The 25,544-nt window shown below is 36.5% G+C and overlaps 3 protein-coding genes and 2 long non-coding RNA genes across 9 annotated transcripts; 3 read left to right on the top strand and 2 right to left on the bottom strand.

Annotated features, from left to right (window-relative positions):
- Window positions 1–19: 19 nt before the first annotated feature.
- Window positions 20–2,163, bottom strand: LOC124437305. Of its 4 annotated transcripts, none has more exons than XM_046987289.1 (3): window positions 1,283–2,163; window positions 828–891; window positions 20–617 (listed from the first exon to the last, which is right to left on the bottom strand). In XM_046987289.1, exons 1-3 carry the CDS (start codon window positions 1,596–1,598, stop codon window positions 167–169), a joined length of 831 nt encoding a protein of 276 aa, XP_046843245.1. In that variant the 5' UTR covers window positions 1,599–2,163; the 3' UTR covers window positions 20–166. The 4 variants fall into 4 exon arrangements, with proteins under 4 accessions (XP_046843245.1, XP_046843246.1, XP_046843247.1 ...); XM_046987290.1 differs by having other exon boundaries at window positions 20–614; XM_046987291.1 differs by lacking the exon at window positions 1,283–2,163 and having other exon boundaries at window positions 828–1,167.
- LOC124437306 lies at window positions 1,892–2,435 on the top strand. The gene has a single exon (XM_046987294.1). It carries the CDS (start codon window positions 1,904–1,906, stop codon window positions 2,297–2,299), a length of 396 nt encoding a protein of 131 aa, XP_046843250.1. The 5' UTR covers window positions 1,892–1,903; the 3' UTR covers window positions 2,300–2,435.
- Window positions 2,436–4,751: 2,316 nt separating this feature from the next.
- LOC124437307 lies at window positions 4,752–6,795 on the top strand. Of its 2 annotated transcripts, none has more exons than XR_006945642.1 (4): window positions 4,752–4,942; window positions 5,706–5,932; window positions 6,128–6,516; window positions 6,592–6,795. It is a non-coding gene; the product is annotated as an uncharacterized LOC124437307 (long non-coding RNA). The 2 variants fall into 2 exon arrangements; XR_006945643.1 differs by lacking the exon at window positions 4,752–4,942 and adding an exon at window positions 4,957–5,119.
- A 4,735-nt stretch (window positions 6,796–11,530) lies between these two features.
- LOC124437187 lies at window positions 11,531–13,324 on the bottom strand. The gene is made up of 3 exons (XM_046987195.1): window positions 12,987–13,324; window positions 11,842–12,602; window positions 11,531–11,733 (listed from the first exon to the last, which is right to left on the bottom strand). Exons 1-3 carry the CDS (start codon window positions 13,106–13,108, stop codon window positions 11,531–11,533), a joined length of 1,086 nt encoding a protein of 361 aa, XP_046843151.1. The 5' UTR covers window positions 13,109–13,324.
- A 3,541-nt stretch (window positions 13,325–16,865) lies between these two features.
- LOC124437309 lies at window positions 16,866–18,907 on the top strand. The gene is made up of 2 exons (XR_006945644.1): window positions 16,866–17,961; window positions 18,084–18,907. It is a non-coding gene; the product is annotated as an uncharacterized LOC124437309 (long non-coding RNA).
- The last annotated feature ends 6,637 nt before the right edge of the window (window positions 18,908–25,544 follow it).

Raw genomic sequence — 25,544 nt, 5'->3', positions numbered from 1 at the left:
TTTTGCAAACAACTTTTATGTTATCTCTATATTCTCTGATGAGGGAATCGAGGACCTCAATCATGCACTTTCGATAGTTAGTTTTTAGTGACATAATTGCCAAAGTCTCATGGTTGTCATCCAACTGTCTACTTGATCTTTTATTACTCTTTCTAGCAAACTCTTCCTAGGGATTAGAGCTTAGAGTCTTCGCAAACTCAACACTCGCATCTATTTGGTCATTCAATTCCGATTCATTGTGCCGTATTCTTTCCAGTGATCTAACAGTTTCATCAATCAGTTGAAGACCATCAAGGATATTGAGCTCTGGCTTCTGCATCTGTACTGTCAGGATCTTGGTCTTTCTCATGATAAACCTCATAAACATAACTGCAAAAACAAACTCAAATTTGACCATTTTCTTACAGAGCGAGGTTGCTTTGGTTCTGGTTAATGAGTTGTTGTCAATTTTTGCTATTTCCGCTAAGGCATTTCGTATGGCTTCAAAAGATCTCCATACCGCTTCAATTGATTCACTTCTATACACCCATCTCGTCTTTGAGAGATTGCGCAATTTAAGAGCATTTTCAATTTTTTCCATATGTTCTTGCAACATAGAATCTCGTTTACAACTTCTGCTGAAAAAAACATACAGCTCTTCGAGCAAGCTATACATCTCAACAAATGTAGAGGCGTTTGAGCAATGCTCATTGAAAGTGTTTCATCTAAAAACATATAATTGAAAATTTATTCAACGCAGAGACTAGTCTTAAAAATATTTAAAAAGATATAGTTAATGTCTAAGTAATTTATACGGCAATGTTTAATACTGTGCATTTGACACATACCTATGGCCTTGACATGGGATGTATGGAATGTTGCGTCCAACCATTTCCTGCAAATGTTGTTGAACTCCATTAAAAGTCCCAGACATTGAAGCTGTGTAGTCGTAAAACTGATACACTAACCCATCGTGACAAATAGGTAATCGTGATTTAAGGGAATCAAGAATCTCTTTTGCTTGGCCTTCACCTGTTTTATTCCTTGTTTCTTTCATCTCCAGTATTCTCTCGTTGGGCACGTTGTTTTCGTCAACGTAGCGCACTGCCACTACGAGGCGGTCCGCATTTGAAGTGTCAGGAGACGTGTCGGCCATGACTGAGTATATTTCAGATGAAACGATATCTTTACGATGCGATTCCTTACGTCTTCAGTCAAAGGCTAATAAACTCATTTTGTGAAATAGGTGATAGGTATTTTACTGAATAAGGTTTCATGTTCTTCTCTGACAGCCATGACTGAAGTCTAGGGTTATGCCTGGCAACAAGATTTGATATTTGGATAAAGTTTCCCTCGTGCTTTTCATTAAGCCCTCTGAAAGCTAGCTGTTGTCGTGCCAATGTTCTTGCGATGTCTAAAAGGATCTTTATGGCTTCTTGGTTTCGCAAATTGTTTTCTTCTTCTTGTATTCTTACTTCTCTTAACTTCTTTTCCAACATTACATCTACGTTTTTCATATTGCATGCAAAGTGTGCCAAATCACTCAAAGCAATTTTGTGGGATTCGGAAGGGAAATGCTGTTGCATCTTTCCTTTTTTATCTTTACCGACGCTTCTCATATTATCCCATGATCGAATTATTTCCACTTAGTAATCAATTAGTTGTTTTCGATGGTATGTCAATTTTTCTACTTCCTGAACACTGCCCTGCCACTTGACGGCAATATGCCCTGCAAAAACACTGTTTTCAGCAATTGGGGGGGGTGTCACACCCCCCCACACCCCCCAACAGTTACGCCCCTGGCCGTATGCTTATATTATTTAAATGAAAATATTATTGTACACACTATATTGTACAAGCAAAAACAGTCTATAACTCAGGCAAATACTTTCTATATTACAGAAGGAAAAAACATGATGCTGGTATGTTGGCTGGCTCAAACTTCCTTCAAGACATGGAACAAAATGCTTTTTCTGTGGATGGGAGACCATTTTGCATATATGGGGATCACGCTTATCCACAGAGGATTCATCTACAATCTCCTTTTCAGCATGGGGTAATCACAGACAGAATGAAAGAATTCAACAAGCAAATGAGTTCAGTTAGAGTGTCTGTGGAATGGTTATTTGGAGATGTGATCAACTCATTCCGGTTCATGGACTTCAAAAAAAACCTCAAAATAGGTCTAAGTAGTGTTGGGAAAGCATATATTGTCTGTGCATTGTTAAGAAATTCACTCACTTGCATGTATGGAAATATAACATCCAAGTTTTTTCAGTTATATCCTCCAACCTTGGAGAATTACTTTATAACTAATTAATGAATGCCAAAATGACTTATTATTAAACACACAAACAATTAGCAAGTATGTATCATGTTATGTAAATACTGACAAATGTAAGTGAGAAAGTATTTATAGTTCAAATAACAAAACATTAAAAGTTCATAGTTACACAGATTGCTAAAACACAACAGTTAAGAATTCTTTCCTTGTAAGTGACAACACAATCTTACTTGGTTGTGAACCTCTGAATAATGTAAAGAAATGCTGTTGACAATTGCTGTTGTTGCTGAAGAAGTAAAGCTTGGCTCTCCATCATTTTTAGATTTTGTAGTTGCATCATATTTAAGACTTCTGTTTGCTGTTTAGCTGCTTGGGTACTCAATTGATTTTGTATTTCTTGCTCATTTCGCTTTACTTCTAGTTCTGCACGACGATTTCAATTTCCTTGCTTGATCTTTCTCTCAAATATTCGACTAATTCACAACTTCCGCGGCGTACTTTCTTAAGCTTAACATCTGAGTTTTGCCCATCTGATTTTCTCTTGCTTGTTTCGCCCATTCGTTCCAAGGCTGTCATCCTTATATCAATAGCATTTGCATTTTCCTTTTGCTTTTGAACTGATGCTACCTCAAGGAAGCTGTCCTCTTTGGCACAACTCTTCAATCAAACTTTCTTTCTCCAACAGTTCGTCAACATCAATGCCACTTGCCATTTCTTCCTCGCGCATCTTCTGCTTGAACTTAGCTTTTAAAAGACTCCAACCACTCTGTGGTTGTTTTTCCCAAATGGTATCGTCGCACCTTGCTGTAGCATTTAGAGATGGTCTTAATTAATGAGTAAATATGATTTTCGTGAACAGTAGTATCCAACATGTGTGCATCGAGATCCTTGAATGTGGTCCTCAAATCTATGCCATTTACTACAGACAAAGCAATAGCATCAGGAATTCCTTTCCCTTGCGGTAAATTTCCATCTGTAGCTGCCAACATTCTCTGAAAGCACCTCTCTGTTTCATTGCATATTACTATTACACTTGCTGTTGGCTTAAACAAATTACCCCTGTCTTTTAAAGTCAGGAAAGCAGACTCATTTTTGTAGTTTCTTGAACCGACTGCTTCATGACAAACTGGAAAGTTTATTTTCTTTTGCACCATCTGGGCAACATAGCCAGCCATGTACGATATTGCTGCCTTTTTAAATTCAGATACAGTGGAAAAGCTTGGTGCATCACTATAATCTTCATCCTCATCTCTGTTGTGATTTGTCCCTTGTAAATCATACTTTCGGATGAGAGCAGCATCATCAATTGTCGTACTTGATTCTTTGTTTGGCATTTTATAGGTGTCCCCAATTACTTCCAATATGTTAGTTTCATCTTGTCTGGTGCAGTTGCCATTGCAACCATGGATACTGCTTCTCATCAAAAGTCTCTTGTATGCAGCCGAAATTGTTCAGCTGTTGGGTTCAGCTGAGAAGCAGTATTCATGGCTGTTAAGGAATTAGCACAAGACAATGTGAAACTGATATACTGGATACAATTGGACACACTTATAATTATAAACCGTGGACACAGTCATATGTTGCTGTTGATAATTTAAATTAACTTAAGGGACAAACCAAAACCAAGATGATTATAAAGAGGGCCTGCAAATTCATACCTGGCTGGCTACATTACCTTGATGTTTCAAAAGCAGTATACTAAAGTGTCCTAATGTGTAGAACGCATTTGTTAGATTTTAATGTCAATGAAAATCATACTTTGAATAACTAAGCGCAAAGTGCGACTATACCATTTGGGAAAAACAACCACAGAAATGGAAACTAAAGATAAAGTGCGAAAGAAACTAAATAGACTTGTCTTGTTTAAGCATCAGAAGTACTTTGCTCATGAAAAATGAAGTTACAGCAAAATAAAATGTCAACAATCTCTCAACATAAAGAAAGAATGATAAAAAGTAACTCACCTCATTTCTAAAGAACTGAAACGTATACTAGATCATAACTGCCTCAGAAATTGGAAAGCTAGCAGTGAACTATCTTGCATTGGCAACGATGGGACAAAATACATTCTCGCATGTACAACCTTTAAATCACCACTAACGTCGATATTTTACAGCTATCGGAATCATTTTGATGTCAAATCGATTCGCATAACCGGTTTTATCCATGACTAATACATGAGGTAAGTAAGGAGTCGCGAAAGGTCTTAAATATTCGAAAATCCATGTTTGTAAACGTTATCCGCCATACATTTCTATAGTAATTTGTATCTCGCCGTAGTAACCGGAAGTGAATTTTGCATATATAATTAGGCTTCACTTTTGCTACCTGTAGAAGCTATATCCAGTCTTTTATCAGATCAGTGAGTAAAACGTAGTTGACAGGATACTGGAAACAACATATCAAATTTCCGGACGTGTTTTGCATTAGTTACTAGGCCTCAATCGGAATCAGCCCATCCCTTTTTCTCCTCATTATTATTGTGGATTGTGGCTTGGTTGATCGTGGGTTGTTAGATTGTACAAGTAAAATCGGGAAAACACAACAGTGTAGGTTACAAGAAATCATACTGTGTCAAAGACGTTCAATGAGAAACAAGTCCACATCATTGTGAGAAGCGATGGGCTCTCTTTGAAAGCAACAGATGAGGCAAATTCATCAAAATGTATCGAGCACATGGTAAGGCAAAGGCCAAAGCAGATATTACTTCGAAGGAATGTTAGAAAACGACAATGCTTGACGATAACTGCTTATAGATCCAAAGCTGTATTAATTTTTTAATCGTTATAAACAGAAAGAGACGAATGCGATTATGCGAGTATTATTCAAACAAAGTTTGAACGGCAATTATACAAGGTAACAATATTACCTAGACAAAGGATTTAATTAAGTGAACACTTTCTGAATAATCCACAAGAAAATGAAGAATAAATATTCGTTTAACTTATGCACACAATATTAAATTAGAAATTTCTTTTTTAATGATCCAATTCCTTCATAGCCCTCATTAACAATAATCAAGTGATATAGAAACAAGAACTTGTAAAATTTTATGTCAATTTGCTACATAGACTGATTTTCATAATTATTTTTATTGGGTTTGTATAAGTTGATGTGGGGTGAGTTGGTAGTGATGTGAGACAAAGTAGTTGTGGTTTAGATTTAGAAATGTCAGACCGTGTACTGAGGTATAACCGAGAGTTGAAAAGAAACTATCCCAGTACATTTCATGTAGACAAAAATTTCACCAACAAAGATTACACTCGCAACAATTGGCCATATTGCAACCACAAATGAATATATTTTAGTATTATCTTATTTAGTACTCATTACATTGCTGCATTATCATCCAAATATTTTCATGTTTGATTAACAGCTACAGCCATTGTGGATTTATTAGCAGTTATCTTTATTCAAGTTATTTCTTCATTGACTTTTCCAGGTTGAAAGAAAAATACATGAAAGCAAAAGAACCAGTAAAGCATAACAAACGTCTACTCTATAATGTGAACTTCAGTCGCCATTTTGACCATATCAACGACTAATTATTGATGATAATCACGATGCTATTTACTTAAAGTTTCAAGCCACTAAGTTCTTTCAAAACGAGGAAACAAGCAAACACGTTAATTATGAAGAGTCGCGAAGACAAAATAGAATAAATAATTGGTGAGTGGTTAGTAGAAATAATATATCTAGCTTTGTGTTTGAGGCATGATGATCATCTAATAAAGTTTGTATCTCCATTTGGTCTTTGTATGTAATAAATGTTTTGGTAATCATCAAGAATGTATTACATACGAAATCTTTTTTAATTGGTTTACCCAAGAAATTAATCTGTGATATGTGCCTATTGTTTTGCAGAAAAAATGGTTGATATCATGGTCAGAACGATAGCAGCTTTCCAAAATGAAATGGCAGATCTTTCCGGGGTTTCTTCAGATGTCATTATTTAGAGATGTTTGGTACCCCTGGCTATGTTATTAACCGTCGTTACGTGGAGTGGCATTTCCATGCTGCACAAGAATTTATCTATATCGTATTTTCCTAAAATTGTTTTTTTCTCAAGACCTATTTGATATTTGATGATGAATAATTGCATTTGTCTTCATGCATCATTCGACAAAACTGGTTGTATGCCATTGATGCGGGCGGAAGAAGTAAACACTGGAAAACAAGCAACTTAACTGGCGTTAAAAGATCTTTAGCATTTTGTATGAACGTGAGTTAATCCCCGTACATATTCATGCAAGGTATTACTGCAAATTTTAAATTTTCCAGTGGCTTTTTATTTTCTAATTGTATTATTCCTGTTTTGTATTTCATAGGATTAGTATCTGATCCTGCTCAATAGTCGATTCCATTAGCTACGTACGTCGAAGTTGCGCGGAACAACAAACATAGAAACAACTATTTACTGATGTTTTATCATACGATTTTCAGTTAATGGGAATAACACAAACCACTTTATTGTGGTAGGCTTATTTCTTTAAATGATGAATATGATAGAACGGCAAGTAATTTCAGTTGTGTGAAAAGCATAAAGAAAATAATGGACTGCATTTATTGAGTTCGATAGCTCAGTTGAAGAAGGTTTGTCAGATGCCCACAACATACATTTCTCTCTTCATTAATTTATTTAAACTACATCTATTTGAATTATGCATTTCAGAAACGTTTGTTGGGAAATAGAGGACTGAACACTTGTATTCATTTTGATTATCTACCTTCATCACCATTGACAGTTCTTGGTCTGCGTTTGAAGCCTAATTTAATATAAGATCACATACAACTGTTACGATGGTTCGTCACCAGTACTGTTGAAAAAAATATGAGCAACTGTCGTATTTAATGTGCAAGAAGTGAAAAAGTTGAGTAACCTGTGATGAATACAAGAAATCTTTCCGCCTATTCACAATGTTTTAGAAATTAGAAAAATTAGGAAGCGGGAGAAAAAACTAAGAAGGTAATGAGGCACTTTGTGGAATTTTAAAGTTTTCGTTGAGTTTTTAGTTCATGCTTGCTCAAGAGATATCCTACACATATATTGAGCTATGGTTGGGCAGTTGGTTCTTTTCTTTTGGTGCGATTATGAGCTTCCTATAATGTTGCATTAAATTTTGTAGAATGCAAAAGTGGAAATGGGGAATATTTCAAAACGTATCTTGGTCGTGCAGAACTTCTCGCTGGCTGGGGAAGGTAGGATTCGAAGTTAGATGCACCTGTTATATATTTTCCCTTTCTAAGGTTTTGACAAAGCGGGTCAATTTATTCTTTCGCCATTTGTTGTTATCGTCGTGTATTTAGTATTGTCGTAAATACACAACAAAGATTGCTGAAGGTAACGAGAATTAACTTTGCCGTTTTTCCGTTTTATGGGTGATTGTTCGTAGCTAAGTAGCTATAATTGTTAAAACATGGTTTGACCATGTTCTGATTTGAAATTTCGATGAAGTATTTGTATTTCAAATATTTCCAAGTTAGATTCTAAGAAACAATAGTTTGTTTTTTGTGTGCAATATTTATGCATGCTTATTAAATTAAAAATCACTCCAACAACGGTTGGTGATCGGCTCTTTTTTGAGTTTCAATCAAAAGTTCATCGTCAGAATCGTTCACTGCATAAGGGAATAGACTGAAATTGAATTTGACAAAAAAAAAAGTTTATAACCGTGGAGCTCTAACGTCGGTGTTTCATTTCACGATCCAAGCTGTAGATTTAAATAATATAACCAAAGTTTGCGGACCAACTGAAAGTGCTGAAGTGATAAGACTATTTTAATATGTCTCTCTTCTTTTAAACTGCTTATCTGTCAAATATGACGATGTGCGCTCCGATTAGCGAAACTCGTTCCTCGACACTTTAATTTGAGTTTTTGTTTCTTTATCTTCCCTTTGTATTGGTAAATGTTGGTATTTTTCTTAGAATTGCAATTAATATTTCAAACTTTACTTTTCAATCGTATACAAAGAAATCCAGCTTCTAGAGCTAAAACTTGTCATTTACATCAACAGTTATCAATTGTTTTTGATTAGACATATTAGAAAACCTTGACTCGTCATTAGCCATAAAACACTTTTGTCGTTTTTCCCGTCATATCTTAGGGTAAGCTGGAGCAAAGTGGGACACTTTTTCATTCATTACAATGTAGCCGCCCAACGAAAAACATTGTTAAGACAAAATTTGGCCGAAACAATTCTTGTCATCTGATAATTATTTGGGAGTAATTTTAAAAATAGAGTCCATCTTAAGGTAATGCTATATCATTCAGGTGTGCGATCCTTAGGTGTCTCACTTTGTTACAAACTGGAAATTAAACGAGACTTACTTTAAGTCGAAGTTTAATTATAATTCTATTAGTCATTAGCGAGGAGTGGAGGAACTGTAGGAGAGAGAGTACTGCGCATGAATTAACCAGTATTTAGACCACGAGTATTGGTACAATGGCTAGAGTGGAGGAGAGGGGATGGGAAAAAATATGGGTGGGCCTACACGTCGAAGCTTGTATGACAGCTCTAAAATTTACATGCACTAATAAGGTAACGGCATCAAAGAGCGTAGTCTTAATGGCGCAAAGTCCGGCAAGACTTCGTCTCTCAGCATTTTAATTGGTCATCGACAGTAACTGAGAGAGGACTTGCCACACCCACACTAGAATCTTGTAGAACTGCAGTGCGCAAATCTTGCTGACATGGAAATTTTAAGGCTTGACTATATTTTTCTGCGCTCTTCAAGCCCAATATTTGAAGAAAAATTTTCATTTGTAATCTAAGCGAATTTGGGATAAATCGCTGAGCCGTATGCATGGGAAGGTCTTAACTAACGTCAATTTCTTGCAAAAACTCGTCATTCTTTGAATCAATATTATTAAAATGATTTCCACCAAACAAACTAACAATATCGTCATAATTATGCTGCATATCAATGACGTCAGTGGCTGATTATCTAAAACGTCCTCTGAGTTTGGCGTACGTGTTTCCTCTGAAATTGGTGTGTGTGTGGCCTTCTTCTGAGGCTGGCATTTAGTCTTCTGACTCGACATAGAAACATTTTTCTTTTGCCGCAAAGGTTGTAAAGCACTAAGTAATTTATTGGTTTCTGCCATGGTATTTTGTATGGCAGAGAACATACTAAAGTGAGACACCTTAGTAACTGGCATCTTATGTTGAGAACGCACCGCAGTCAGTTGTATCAAAGAACAAGAAATTTATTAAAAATTCTGTATATCATCTTTACTAAATAAAACCTTTTCCTCATCGCTCATCGTACTCATAAAAACACCTAGGTAATTTGTGCTTAAAGGAGTAGTCAGACCTTAACACAATTTTCACTCATATGGAAGTGTATATTGTTCTTACCTCTCTCGCGAAATCCTAGGTTTTCAATTCAATTTAACTCGAGAAATAATGCTTAAATGTGTGTATTTTTGCCTCTTGTTCCATCGCCATTGTGTACATGCAAGCGAAGCCGCAGTCCAGCAGCGTTTTTTCGTCGTTACGTCACGATGATCGTTATAATCGTTATAATATAAATGTTTAAATGTTCAAACTTATCTAAGACAACTGCTTTTAGTGACTCTTTCGTTGATGGATTGGATATATATCTGGATTCTTTGGTTGTTTTCGTAAATAGTTCGTTTTCTTTTACATGAGGCTTTCTTCTGATGTGGACTTCTACTAAGCACCAACATAACTACAACTTTCGATTCTCGGCTTATATGTGATTGCACAATGACGTACGACTAACCGCTTTTGCGTAAGCTGTGGTCAGTTGATTACCCATGTCCTGTACGTTGTCTGTGGTCAGTAGGTTGACCTAAAAAGTAAACTACACTTGGATTACATAAGGATTACACTACATAAAAAGTAAACATGCCAGGTGTATGTCTAAGTCACTAAATAATTTAAGGAGTGATATATCTCACGCGAGTCGTTAAGGTTTTGTAAATATATATTTTTATTTATTCCTGTTCGATTCGTAAGGTCAAACCATTACACATTGTTCTAAAAGAAATATAAGAAACATGTATGAATTTACTGCTTACATGTTAGCACTTCTGTATACATATACGTAAGCGATGTAATATTACATAGAAAAAAAACATTTTACGACAACTACAAACGAATTAAAACTTACTCGATAAGGTCTTTTATTAGACGATCCGTCTCTGAATCCGTAATTCTATAAGAACAAAAAAAAAGTTAAATGACTTTAATTGTAATGAATTAATTTTACCTTGAAAAAAATCTTTATAGATGTACATACCCGCAAACGAGACATTCAAACTGAATGTCCGTCTTGTTGAACATATTTTCGATCACAGCGGCAAGGTGGCTTACATGCCCACACGAGGGCTTAACAATGTAATCTTCACAGTGATCACATTTTTCTAAAAAATAAAATCGACGTCTCTGTTGAAGTTAATACAAACACCCTAAGGAACAGAAAAAAGACAAACGGTACTTACTGAAGGTATAAAACGACGCTTGTGGTGATGCCATTCTGACTTTGCGATTTGTGTGTCTTGATTTTTTGCAGAGTTTTTATCGTCTTAGCACATACAAAACACTTAGTATTTCAAGTGGTTGAAGTACACAGTGCATGCGCTTGAGATGTGACCTTCGCTGCCATCTCGCAAGTGTAAATTAAAAATTACCATTGAATAGTATGACCTTGAATAATGAGGCGTGGGTAAGATTTGTGCAGTATCCTACTGAGGCGACCATTGAAATGAACAAGGCAATCGAAAAAGGCTACAAAATTTTGGAGGTGCATGAAATTTGGCATTTTGAAGAAACATCGGACAGTTTATTTAGTGAATATGTCAATTTCTTTTTGCGGTTGAAACAAGAAGCTTCGGGCTTTCTGGATTGGGTAAACTCAGACGCAGACCGGGTAAAATATATCGACGACTATCTAAAGCACGAGGGAATTCTATTGCGTAAGGAAAAAATTGTGAAAAATCCAGGGTTAAGATTGCTAGCAAAACTTTGTTTAAACTCGCTGTAGGGTAAATTTGCACAACGTAATGATATGTTAATTATGGAGTTTATTCCGATCCGCTTGTATTTTACAAACGACTAAATAGTGCAGACATTGAAATTCACGACATGCAATTGCTGAATGACGATTTAGTCGAAGTTGTATACAAGCGTGATTGGGAGTTTCAAAAAGAAAATAAAACAAATATTTTTATTGGTATTTTTACAACTGCATGGGCACGTTTGGAGCTCTACAGTTTGTTAGATTTACTAGGACATACAGCGCTAGTAAATGTCGTAGGCTTTTGTTTTCTCGACCTCACTCTCTGTGAAAGTTCCATTATTAAGAAAAGGTGGGATCTTGACACAGACACCATGTGGTACAACATCCTGGATAAGGAAACCCTTGTCTGCCAGAATCATATCTCCAGCTGTCAAGTGATTAAGGAGTCCAGACTGTTGAACAATGGCCTTGTCTGAAATAGAGCCTGGATATAGCCGACTGACATAAGTAATGACTCCATTGGGTGCAACACCAACTATTACCTTAAAGGAATTCATTCCTCTGTATGATGAATAGGTTGCATTTTACTGACTCATCAATCCCGGTGCAGCAACCTCAATATCTGTGCAGTCTATAACAATCCGACATGATTCAAATTGCCTGAAAGAGGAGGGTGCAGAGATCTTGTTTTTTTCCCGGGATAGAATCGACGTCATTAGGTCGTCAAACAAAATTTCATGCAAAACATGAGTGAATGTTATAACGATGTTAGAAATTGTGGCCACACTACAATGAAACAATTGGGCTAGGTGAAGCTGTGTGTAGTTCTGTCGAAGTTTCATTATAGTGATAAAAATTTGATCCTCAAAATTGATAGATTCTACCTTCCATCCAGCAAAATAGTTCACGCTATCTTTAAATCTAAGAGCATGCTTTTTAACAATATTAAAGACTTCTTTGGTTGGAAGACCTGTCTCCATTCGTATTACATCTTCCCCAAGCGCAGACACAGTGTACTTGTTCCTCTTATACTGGACAGTTTGGTTAAGTTCCTTTAGCTCCCTGTTGGCAAAGTCAAGCTCTGCTTCCAGGATCATCTCCTGTGTTGTTTGCAGGTTTTCTTCTGTGTCAGCTACTAATGGCTGTTCATTTTTTCGGGCAAATTCTATCATCTGTGAAAGAGACTCTACCTTTGATTCAGTCTTCTTTATTTTCTTTGGCGGTGGACCCCTTTGTTCAGTAAATAACTTATGCTTATTGCGTTCAAACACTTCAGGACCATTGGCTTTCTGGCCATTCCTAAAATGGCAGCTACATACTCTTGAGTACTTGCTGGGCTCTCGATCTTCTCTTCTGTTAATAAAAAACAACCGATTTAGTGATTCTGTTGTCAACAACATAGCGTTCCACAACCAGCGAAGGCAAAATCGCGAAGCGACGCGAAACATTTCGTGAATCGATCAAGCACGTTACATAGCAGATCTACATTGGTTTTAAATGTATCTAAAATCCAAAAACACGATGAAGCACTCAGATTTAAAGTTCTGGCTACGGAAAATACAAAGCGACCGTTAAAAAGACAACTAGCTGAAGCTTCTATAATTCAGTATTCGATGATTCTCCTCATGTCCTGATGTCAACTCTTCACCTGAATAGAGTCCGTAAATCTCACTTAAAATCACGTAATTCATCAAATTCTTACCGATTAAGGAATACTTTTTGAATATCAGTTCATACCTTATGAGTCGAATCCATCTCTTGTACTCTTCGTTCTGCTTTGTAGCGCTTGAAAAAGCGAAGAACTTGCAAGTGTTGCCCTCCGACGAATGGCGACATGTAGGAGCAAAACAGTAAACCATTTTGCCCGTTTGACCCGCGTCCTTTACACTTCTTAAACAAAAGTTGATCCCTTGGATGACCCTTTAACCATTCCTGTTTTTTTTATTGTCTTTTGTGGGATTACACAGGATAATTAAAGCTTTAGACATTCAAAACAAAAGAAGCGTGTCCAAAGCGCTCGCATAAGACATTTTGTTTAGAACTGCATTTTTTAGCTCCATGGTAACGTGACGTCACACTTAAGACTCTATTCTTAGACGGTGGTAACACGGAACTCTTCTTCACTAGAGCTTGACAAAGACGTGGAATGACGCCGAGGGTAGCTACTGTATTGTGGCATATCAACTTGCTCAACACGTGAAGGAGCATGAACGCTGTAACGACGACGACGACGCTGACAATTGCGGAAAAAGAGAAATAAAAAGATTATACAAGCGACGATTGAAGGTATGCTGGACAATAACAAAACACGAGTGTTAACATTTTTTCTTTGCTGGACGTGGAGTGATACATGAGCGTGGAAGATGACAACGATATCTGAGACAGTGATAACGATTCTGAAAATATTGATGACGGCGAGGGTCAAAGCTCAATTTGATATTGTCTTTTACTTCTTTGTCAAGAGTCTCATTAACTGATTTTTTCAGGTCGAAAGCTTTTTCATACAAGCCATAGTCGACAAATACTGTAATAGGTAAACCTGTTTTGTAAGTCAGATATATATGTGTATCCAAACTTTTTTTCAACGTGTACCATGTATGAGGATATGTAATTGAATACAATCCTACTTCCCAATTACCATTTAAATTCACAACGTGAGGTAATTTTACGCGATAACCCGAAATCTTATTCTCAGGAAATACAGAGAGAGATGCATTACTAGGTAATGTCAGATAGAAGTGTGTCCCGCTCATCTTTAAGGTATAATGTGAAATGAAAAAAATCATGAAAACGGTTACGTTTTATATATGTATTTCCGATGCAGGTACCCATGAATTAAATTTGTTAGGGTAACCTGACCACTTTACAAAATATTGTACATTGCCCACTCTACCACGTTTCTTAAGTATTTTTTCAATCTCATAAACATCGTCTTTCTTGATGACTTTTTGAAGTTCTTTTTCATAAAATGTTCCTTGAAGTTCGTCACCTTCATGATCTTTCAGTTTGTATACATGAGGATTGCGCGGTATTTTTTGACTTACAGTGAAAATTTCTTTTGAAAAATTCGGTAAATACCCCTTCTCAAACCTTTACTTATTCGTACTTGGTCATCTATATCAAACTTATATTTTACATGCGTAGGTTTTTTTAATTTGCTATCACCATATAAATTTTGCCGAATTCTATCTTCATTTTCACTTGTAACGTTGATCGGTTTTTCCTTAATGCTGCGATGCATGCTATAATTATAAGAATACAGTAGATCAGGAAGCATGTCAATGTATCTCATGGTTTTGTTTGCTGTGAAGTAGCGCCACATTTTAGTTTTCAGTGTACGTATCAAACGTTCAACGATGGATGCCTTCGTCTCGTTAAATGTATTAAACAAGGTAAAGTTTTCTTCTGCCAAAAGTTTCTTAAAGTCTCGATTAAAAAACTCCGAGCCTTGATCCGTTTGAATGTGTGTCGGTTTACGTCCTGATGACAAAATCTTTTTAAAAGCTTCTACCAACGACGATCCTGTTTTCTTTTTTAATGGAACCGCCCATGCATATTTGGAAAAAACATCGATACAGATAAGATAAGATAGCGATAACCATCATTATACTTTTACATTGAATTTGTAAAAATACATTCTATTTAATAATGTTTGTTCTTCGTCTGGAACATACTGAGCGGGATGATAGTTACTGCAACATATCACTGGAGTTCTTTCCATGAGAATACCACTTTTGCCTTTGCGATTGACAAGATGATCAGTTCCTTCATACACTTGTTTTACTGACTGCACTATGTCTGGAGTAATTTTAGTCTCTTCACTAAAAATAACATTCACTTCCAAACATTCCTGAAATGCGAATTCTCTGCTTGTGATTTGCTGTCCTATCATAGGAACCATATTCACTATACTTCTACTTATAGTGCTTTTGAATGTATTGCTTTTTCCGTACAGAAATAAACAATTTCGTTTTTGCTCTTGTTTTAAAACTATTTTAAATACATCTCTAACAAAATGCTTTGTACGAATTCCATTTTGCCTCAAAATTCTTTGTAAGCATTCAATTGACTCAATTACATCTTTTGTTGCACCTCTTTTAATCGCCGCATCAAACTGACTTTTCCTACTATTGAAACATTCCCACCAATCCCAACTTCTATACACTCTTTTAATTTCCTCATTTATTTGATTTTCAATCACCGCTCGCCTAGGATCATAAATGAAGCCATCAAACTTGTATTCTTGCATGAATCTAGCAGCATAACTTAAGAATTTGCTTACATCTCTAATTCCTAAACTAGTTATCAACCTTTGTAATTCACCTGCATTTTTGTGAGCTACACTAATCCACCAGTCATGTACTTTACAATCATCCAGCCACAATCGATGGAGGCGTATGTACAATGTGAAGGACGTTTAGTAGCAGCAGTATTTGGCGACAATCAAATCCTTGAGCGTCTGCATCATGCCAATAAACCTGAAGTAAAACAAATCATGCAGAACCGAATCAACGACCGTGACGATGATAGAAAAAGAAAGAGAAAGGACGAAAGATATGGTTTTATGGTGTTGTATCTCCACAAGCGCTTTCAATTTCGTAAGTGGTTGAGATGCACTGCACATGCGCCTGAGATGCGACACATCACTGTCATTTAGAAACTCCGCATTTGATTGTCGTTCGGAAAAGACTTCTTCATCTTTATCGGAGTCGGTTATCATTAAATCAATCGACTCGCTAATTTCTTCTCTGTCCATGCCATTTTCTTGCACAATTTGATGAATGGATGGAAACAAAATATCATCTGTCACCACATCGTGTATGGGAAAAGTCTGACGATGTGAACTTTAATGTCGGAAATCAATGATAGCCACAGGGAATGGTATCGGCACCTTCGTCTATTTTTATTTGTTATTCAGAGACAACTTGATATTTTTTCATTTGATTTCTATTTACAAGTTTGCGCGACCATTTTTCTCAGACTATTTTATATTCTTCTATTTCTACAGTTGATGGTTTTTCTACATAGTGTTACGAACGTCCCGACTAATAATAAAATGGACGCTTTTGGTTCAATTGCTCGTAACAAAAGGAGTAAAACCTTGTGGAGAAGTTGTTGTCAATTCTTAAAATATTTTATATACTAATAATTTTAATATAAACGTTATAATATAAATGTTAAATGTTCAAACTTATCTAAGACAACTGCTTTCAGACTTTCAGTGACTCTTTCGTTGATGGATTGGATATATATCTGGATTCTTTGGTTATCTTCGTAAATAGTTCGTTTTCTTTTACATGAGGCTTTCTTCTGATGTGGACTTCTACTAAGCACCAACATAACTACAGCTTTCGATTCTCGGCTTATATGTGATTGCACAATGACGTACGATTAACCGCTTGTGCGTAAACTGTGGTCAGTTGATTAACCATGTATCCTGTACGTTGTCTGTGGTCAGTAGGTTGACCACGTCTTATACGTAAGCTTTTCCTGTTATTGTGGTTAACATACACATGCATGTATGAGTAAGGCATTTTATAAAAATCACTAACTAGTTAACTAATAATATATTTAAGTATATAACAATAATAAGTATAATTTACAGGATTATGTATTATCATGTAACAATAGTTATAAATCATTTCTTTTAACGAATCAAAGTTTAAAAGCTCCTTTCCTCTTGTGGTCATTCAATTCAACCTTTCTTTTTTTCTTAATGATCTCGCTATTCGTAGTTACCCTCCGCCAATGGAAAAAGCTACATTTTTCTTCATCGGCGATGGATTGACATCGAAAATATGGCCTTTCAGGACTATTGCTCGATTGGGAGACCTTGAGACTGCCTGGATAACTGCATTCACACAAGGGGAACTTGTTAAGTTTGAATTCTTTGACGACTTTTGTTTCGTAGGCATCCATTATGATACGGTACCTTTCTTCGAGGCAGAACAATGTGCATCCTTCACCTCTACATTTAACATATGCACGATCGTCCTTCTTAGATAGGATTCTCTCGAGGCCTGCACCGCAGAAACATGGGTATTTCTCAATCGAAACCATGATGCTCAGATTATTTGCTCTCTTATCACAGATTTAACTCGTTTATGAAGCACTGTTAAAGCTAAAGTGCAACAAGAACATTTCCCCCCTTTTTTTAAAGTGTTGGCCTTCACATGAATAATCATTTACAAACGCATGAGTTTCTTTGAAGAAAAATAGGTCTCATTCATACTTCGAGTAAAGAATTAAATAGAATCACATTCAAATGTAAGACCCATGCTTGTTCAAATCAGTAACCCCTTTTCGGTACATTGTTTGATATCTTTCCAGAAGGAGCCCGTCATTCATTAACTGCATTGCTTCCCTCTGTATGATACTGCCTACACCATAGGATCTTATCTTCCCAACATGATTTTACTTTTTAATTTTTCTTCAATATTGAGTCATGATCAATATTGACTCACCGATACTTTATTCACATTGTCAGGCATCTTTCATGGGAATCATTTACTGCATCATGCCGGTCGGTAGGTCTTTGAAGGCTCTTTTCATTTCCCTTTAATATAGACTTATGTTCATCCCACTCCTTTATTAGCATTGTTAGATATCTTGCCAGAGCGTTCTTATCATTTACTGCATCATTTCCCTCACATCCGGCATTGAACTTTCATTTCACAGACACGTGGATCCAACAAATATAATGCCAATGCAGGTAAATTAAAGTTACATACATATATTGTGCACATTTTTAACAAAAAAATAAAAAATGATGAATGGTTAAACAGTTTTGAATCAATGACAAGCAAACTAACAAACAAATATACATATTTTTAGACTGATGTTTTTGACACATTTCTACACGGGACAAAACCAACAATGATTGAACACGATACGCAGTCATTTCTATGTGATCGGTATGTACAGATGGGAAACAGCGACAACAATTGTGAACTATGCAATACATCAACATTATAAAAACAAATATTAAAACTATCGTAGAATAAACTAACACATAAAAGTTGACAGTTTTTTCTTTCGCTCGTCAAACAAAATACATAAACGAATAAGACAATACCATTGATTCCTAACGATGATGGTGATAACTGTAAAGACCAAGACGATAGCTGCGATTGTAACGGTTTTGATGCTGGTGATGAGGGTGGTGGTAATAATGGTGATAACGGCAACAGAGGTGATAACTTTGACGTTGAGAATGGTATCGCTGATTGTGGAGAAGTTGATGACGAAGTTGCGACAACAGCAAAGATGTAGACGATAATAACAGTGACTGTGATGGGATTGAAATGGAAGTTGACATGTTAAAAATCACCAAGGGATGGACGTAAAACTTTAAGGGGACGACGGAACGTGAGATGATTTACGTAGGGTGGACATAACCAACGACGATGGAAGAAGAGAAAAACTGACGGACGACTGGGGTAAACGATTTCTTGTGGCTGAAGAAAAGTGGTGTCACAGACGAAAATGAGTTCACAGGCATCAAATATAAATCTTTTTTTCTGGTTTGACACAGATCATATAGCACATTTAACAGGACATGCAGGGTTTTTGCGTAAATCAATGTACATAAGTCTGGTACGCACGAATAACATCGAGTTCATTAGCAGCTTTAATATTGTTTTGTCTGAACGACAAAATCCTTGTCCGCGTATCTTTTGCCGTTCTGACAGGAACATGTTTCAAGTTCATGTTAGAACAATCTAACAGATGGTACCTTTTCACATAACCACATTTTTGACCAAGGATTACACTTGGATTACACTACACTTTGATTACACTACACATGGATTACACTACATAAAAAGTAAACTACACTTGGATTACACAAGGATTACACTACATAAAAAGTAAACATGCCAGGTGTATGTCTAAGTCACTAAATAATTTAAGGAGTGATATATCTCCTTTATTGAATTTAAGCACAGCCAAGTAGCTTGAAAGTGCTACAGTTTCCTGTTCCACATATGTGGACTTTGGACATCTTTCCCATATTAACCCGTTCAGACACTCATTCACATTTTGCGTCAAACCATTCGCACAAATCATTCGAGGCGTTCACCGGAGAAAACATCACAAAATATAGGGCCTCCCATTTCTACAATTGCACTTCCCGCAGTAAACTTTCTTTGTGTTTTCAAGCCGTTGTTTGGACTGGCGTTTGTTGGGTCAGCAACTTCCATTTTTGAAGTCTCGGCCTTGTAAAACAGATAAAAATTTCCTTCTAAGAGGAAATAAGGATAAGGAGAAATTAGCATTTAAAGTTTTATAATGACCTTACTGAGACTAAAAGGCACCAGCTTCATAAGTTTTTCCTTCATTCTGTTCACAACTATCTACATAGTTCTTTCTCGTATGCCTAAGTGTTTTTCTTCTTTTTTTTTTACCTTGTCTGTGCTCTTCGAGGATAATTTGACTCGATTGGTATCACAATGCAATGCACCATTTGTAATAAACATGCCAGGTAGTATGTCTAAGTCACTTTATAATTTGAGGAATGATATATCCCCTTCATTGAATTTAAGCGCAGCCAAGTAGCTTGAAAGTGCTACAATTTCCTGTTCCACATATGTGGACTTTGGACATCTTTCCCATGTTACCCGTTCAGACACTCATTCACATTTTGCTTCAAACCGTGTGTACACATTTCCAACAAGGCCATATTTTCGAATGATGAAAGGGTATCGATATACTTTGATGATGCAGTATCAGAAATTGATGAGGAAGAAGTCACGAAATCCTTCTTTGATAGTTTACAAGACATTACTACGATAGCAAATGGGCTAGAAATTATCAAGTACACTTGCAATGATTGGAGAAAAATATTTTTGACCGAAAAAAAGAACAAATACATTACATTCCAAACATTCTTGAAAAGCAAACTCTCTTGATGTAATTTGTTGCCCAATCATTGGTACCATGTGTACTAAAATTCTACTAATAGTAGATTTAAATGTATTACTTTTTCCATACAAAAATAAACAATTTTTCTTTTGCTCTTTTTTCAACACAATTTTAAATACGTCATTCGCGAAATGCTTACATCTAATGCCATTCTGCCTTAATACGCTGTAAACATTCAATTGAATCATCAACGCCTTTTGTTGCACCACACTTAATTGCATTCTCAAATTGTGGTAGTCTACTTTCAAAACATTCCCACCAATCCCAACTACAGTAAACTTTCTTAATTTGCTCATTTATTTGATTCTCAATTACGTTTCGTCTTGGATCACTGTGCATTTAAACCCTCATTTTAACCTCTGTCTAGGCTCGCAATATTTGGCGACGATGTCTGTTAGGCTATGTAAACTACGCTCTGCTGCAGAATATGACAACCGACGCTCGAACGCACGAAAACATGTGGTAGATTGTAACGTCAAGTTATAAATGAACAAACGCACGATATTGTAGCGACTATTACATACGTACGTACGCGTATCCCACCAATCCCAACTACAGTAAACTTTCTTAATTTGCTCATTTATTTGATTCTCAATTACGTTTCGTCTTGGATCATAAATGAAACTATCAAATTTGAACTCTAGCATGAAACGTGCAGCATAACATCTCTAATTCCTAAGCTTTGAATTAACCTTTGCAATTCACCTTGGTTTTTCATAGCTACATTTACCCACCAATCATCCTCACCATACTTCGCATCACCGCCTCTTTCGTTTACGGTCATCATCCCTTCGGACAATACGTTCTTGCATTGCATGCCACACTTTACGTCTGGCTTATTTGCATGTTGTGGACGGCGAAGGATTTGATTATCGCCAAAGATACTTACTATGTATCTACCTTCACATTGAAAGTAGGATTCCATAGATTGCGACTTAATGATTTGTTGCGAATTCCATTCAACGCCTTTTTCGTTTTTCATCTTGCTCCATACGCGATTTGTATTGCTGTCGGTGAATTTTCCATCACTATAATATACCAGCATATGATAGTGGTCAGTCGGTTTGTTTCCAAATAAGTTCTGACAAACAGCGTTTTTATGTTGCATCAACACCACTGTTTGTACTGAAGCTGTTCCTTTCTTTACAAGTTCCATAAACTTTTGGAACGCCGCCGCCATTTTCTCGTTTTCTTCAAATACGAAGCCATGTACTTTACATTCGTCTAAGTCAAACTTGCGTCTATTCTCAACGAATATCGCGTTGTCGACACTCTGAATTTTATCGAATGGATCATAATTCGTCACCGCTATGTTATCAGGATTTGCTGGTTTACGAGAGAACATATCCAGAGTTGTTTGTTTAATCGGCGTTGATTTATTAGGTGTCAATAGTTCAATTGGAGATTTTTCTGTGCTTCCAAGAGTTCTTCGCGAACGCCCTTCAAACGCTTTTCGAAATGATCGCGGCCAAGCCTTAGATCGCCATTACACGCATCTAACTGGTCGATGTGATCTTGCTCATTCGCTGCAGATCTGCGACAATGCCACTAAAAGTGCTTAAGCCTGGCCCTAACTGGTGACATAAGGATAAGCATAAATGTGTCCTCACTTTCAAACTGCAATAAGCACAATTATCAATAAAAATAACAAGAAAAAAGAGTTTTGACAATCTTGTGCGTATGCAGCATGGCCGCCGCTCTTAGCTTCGTCTGCTATAGCTGCTTCAATTAGATCATGTATTGCTGTCGGTGAATTTTCCATCACTATAATATACCAGCATATCATAGTGGTCAGTCGGTTTGTTTCCAAATAAGTTCTGACAAACAGCGTTTTTATGTTGCATCAACACCACCGTTTGTACTGAAGCTGTTCCTTTCTTTACAAGTTCCATAAACTTTTGGAACGCCGCCGCCATTTTCTCGTTTTCTTCAAATACGAAGTCATGTACTTTACATTCGTCTAAGTCAAACTTGCGTCTATTCTCAACGAATATCGCGTTGTCGACACTAATGGCTCATATCCGTGATTCTATTAACTGGCTTTTAAATACAGGAGCATTCGACTGGGAAAACATTAGAGAATTTCTTGCTGAACAAACTGTTGATCAAATTGTAGTATTCCTCAACCAAAGACTTGGCGGGGGTGTATATACAGAAGCTGTAGCCCGTGGTATAGCGCAATTTATTCTCGAGTGGGCAACTGGTGCAGACACTCGACGTGGATATAGTAATCCCTTTACTATAGAATATAGAGATCATCTTGCTATAGAACCTCCTTCAAAAAAGGCGAAAGTAGAAACCACCGACGCACCTGATTCTGGATACAAAAGTAGCCAGAAGAGACAACACGAAGGAGACGGCGACGAAGCATCCTCAAGTAAAGTATCTAGGACTGAAAGTGTTAATTCTGATTTAGACGAAGTAACTAGACAGTTAGATTTTATATCAGAATCATCTGAAGACGCCGTCGACGGTATGCCTAATGATCCTAATGTATCGACAACAGGCGGTGATATTCTTGGAGCCGATGATACCGCTAATGCGAAACGTAAACATAATGGATGGATACCTTTCTCATGTATGCAAACGTATCGTCATAAAATAGCATATCATAACTCTAATCAGGCTAGATTTGGCATCGCCGATAGTGAATGGCAAGATTGGAGAGTTTTGCCTGTTGGTAACGCTTTACCGAAGGCGGTGATGCCAAGAGAATGGGTAGCATTGTCTCAGATGGCTAGAGAGATTAGAATTGATAGTATTCATGTTAGATGTTGGGGATGGTCTCCTTTTGCGATTTCAGCTAGTCAGAATGAGACTCAGGTACAGAGTGTTCCTAATATCTATCTCTATAATGTTACTGATAATGATTATCTTTTGCCTGGTTATAATATAAACGAGTGTCATTATGATGTAGGTTCTCAGGATTTTTCACAGCCAGAGGAGTTGAAGGCTTTTATCATGCATTGTGAGCCTTGGATAGTACAGTATCAGGCTACTAATACTGGAGATGCTAAGCATTATAGTTGGGATCAACAAAGTATGAATATGTTTAGGCATCCTGATTTTCAAATGATTAAGCAAGTAGACGAGTTTAATTATTCGTGGCATAATTCAGAGAATGTTTCTTTTCATCCTGCTATGCCTTTTGCTACTAATTTAGAGCCTTATGCTGCTAATTCTTATTGGAGTGGGTTTAACGGTTTAACTGAGGCAAATAAGGAGAAATTTTTAAAGAGTTTAAGATCTTTATTGCAATCATTTGAATATGATCTTTATGATGCTGCTAATGCTACATGGGGAGGTAATCCAACTATAGCTCCTTCATGCGATTCAGCTGCTTATCGAAGTCATGGAATTGATGATTATTATAATTATCAAAATTATGGTTACGCGTCTGGAGAAAATGTTGGAAGTGCTAATTATAATTATCCTGGTTCTCAAGGAGCAAATTTTGCTGGTCCATTCATTGGAGCCGAAGCAGGTCAAGAAGGAGCTGAAGTTTGGCCTACATTTATCAACGCCTCTAAACAATTCATGAATACTTTGTCTATCAATAAGCATCCTCCTTGTAGAGTAATGTTTAAAGTACCTCAGATACCAGAGGCGTCTGCGACGACTACTTGCGAATTTTTTTGTGATTATTCTGTTCAATTTAGCTATAAACGCAATGTACTTGGTTGGGCACCTCTGTCTTTCAGTCATGGTCCTTTCAAAGGTTGGTGTGGAACTAATATGTTTCATATGCGTACGTGTGCTAATGCTATGCAAAACGGCGGTGTACTTAATGGTGCTATTCCTAATCAAGCAAGTTTATGGAATCAAAATAGAAAATTTGAAAATGCGTATGATGTACCTTGGCAACCTTCTGCTGCCACATATCAAATTAGAAGTAATATTCCTGAAGAATATTTAGATTTAACATTTCCAGGTATTAGTCGAGATGATGTTTCTTGTTTGCCTTTGAGTCAAATTGATTTATGCGACGGACCCCCCACTAAGAGAGTACGTTTTGCAGATCAAAAAACTGATTATAAAGGTTATTCTTGTGAAGAAGATTTTGATGAAGACAATGATAATATTACACAAGATGACAATGTAGAAATATTTTATTGATTACATAATAAATTTATTAATAAAAAATTGGTTCAGGTGTTTTCTCTTTTACATACATATTATACAACTCTTTCCACATTAATGGAGTTAATTCTCCTTTTATATCTTTCAACGACTCATGCACGTAAAATTGATAGAAAAACATTCTATTAAGTAATGTCTGTTCTTCATCAGGAACAAACTGTGCTGGTGAGTAGTTAGAACAGCAGATGACTGGTGTTCTGTCCATCAGAATCCCACTTTTACCCTTTCTATTGACTAAGTGCTCAGTTCCTTCATACACCTGTTTCACACTTTGTACAATGTCTGGAGTTATCTTAGTTTCTTCACTAAAGATGACATTGCACTCTAAACATTCTTGAAATGCAAACTCACGAGAAGTAATTTGCTGTCCTATCATCGGTACCATATTAACTATGCTACGACTAATAGTACTCTTAAATGTATTGCTTTTTCCATATAGAAATAAGCAATTCTTTTTTTGTACCTTCTTCAATACAACTTTGAATACATCATTCACAAAATGAGAAGTACGTATCCCATTTGCTCTTACTATTCTTTGCAAAGTTTCTATACTATCTTCAACGCCTTTGGTTGCTCCGCGTTTTATAGCATTTTCAAACTGAGTTACACGCGACTCAAAGCATTCCCACCAGTCCCATGAATGATACACTTTTCTAATCTGAGCATTAACCTGATTTTCTATTATACTGCTTCTAGGATCGTAAATTAGACTATCAAATTTATACTCTTTCATGAATCTTGCAGCATAACTCAAAAATCTGCTTACATCTCTTATACCTAATGACTGTATTAACCTCTGCAACTCACCAGGATTCTTTTTTGCGACAGTTATCCACCAGTCATCATCGCCGAAACGTTGATCTTGACGTTTTCTTTTTCTATCGTCATCTCTATCGTTGATACGATTCTGCATACCTTCCTTCACCTCCTTCTTATTTGCATATCGGAGACGTTCGAGGATTTGCTTGTCACCAAATACAGAGCATATTTCTCGACCTTCACATTGAAAATAAATTTCCAACGCTTGAGGTTTTATTACCATTTGAGAGTTCCATTCAACTCCTTTTTCATCTTTTAGTTTGCTCCATACTCTGTTTGGGTTAGAGTCGGTGAATTTGCCATCGTCATAATAAACCATCATGTGAAAATGGTCAGTAGGTTGGTTGCCGAATAGGTTTTGACATACTGCTTTCTTGTGAGTCATCAAAATGACTGTTTGTATAGCACCAGTTC

Source organism: Xenia sp. Carnegie-2017, unplaced genomic scaffold, assembly GCF_021976095.1.
Source record: "Xenia sp. Carnegie-2017 unplaced genomic scaffold, XeniaSp_v1 HiC_scaffold_16, whole genome shotgun sequence".
NCBI classification, from domain to species: Eukaryota; Metazoa; Cnidaria; class Anthozoa; order Malacalcyonacea; family Xeniidae; genus Xenia; species Xenia sp. Carnegie-2017.
Note: the sequence above shows the minus strand (reverse complement) of the source record. Positions and strands in the feature narration are given on the sequence as shown.

Coding starts and splice junctions, on each gene's coding strand:
- LOC124437305 (XM_046987289.1), bottom strand. CDS start 1,598: ATGAGAAGCGTCGGTAAAGATAAAAAAGGAAAGATGCAACAGCATTTC. Junction 892..1,282: donor TGCCAGGCATAACCCTAGAC/TTCAGTCATGGC, acceptor CTTTTAATGGAG/TTCAACAACATTTGCAGGAA. Junction 618..827: donor ATCCCATGTCAAGGCCATAG/GTATGTGTCAAA, acceptor TGTTTTTTTCAG/CAGAAGTTGTAAACGAGATT.
- LOC124437306 (XM_046987294.1), top strand. CDS start 1,904: ATGTTGGCTGGCTCAAACTTCCTTCAAGACATGGAACAAAATGCTTTT.
- LOC124437187 (XM_046987195.1), bottom strand. CDS start 13,108: ATGGTTTACTGTTTTGCTCCTACATGTCGCCATTCGTCGGAGGGCAAC. Junction 12,603..12,986: donor AGATGGATTCGACTCATAAG/GTATGAACTGAT, acceptor TTTTATTAACAG/AAGAGAAGATCGAGAGCCCA. Junction 11,734..11,841: donor TGCTGCACCGGGATTGATGA/GTCAGTAAAATG, acceptor GGCTATATCCAG/GCTCTATTTCAGACAAGGCC.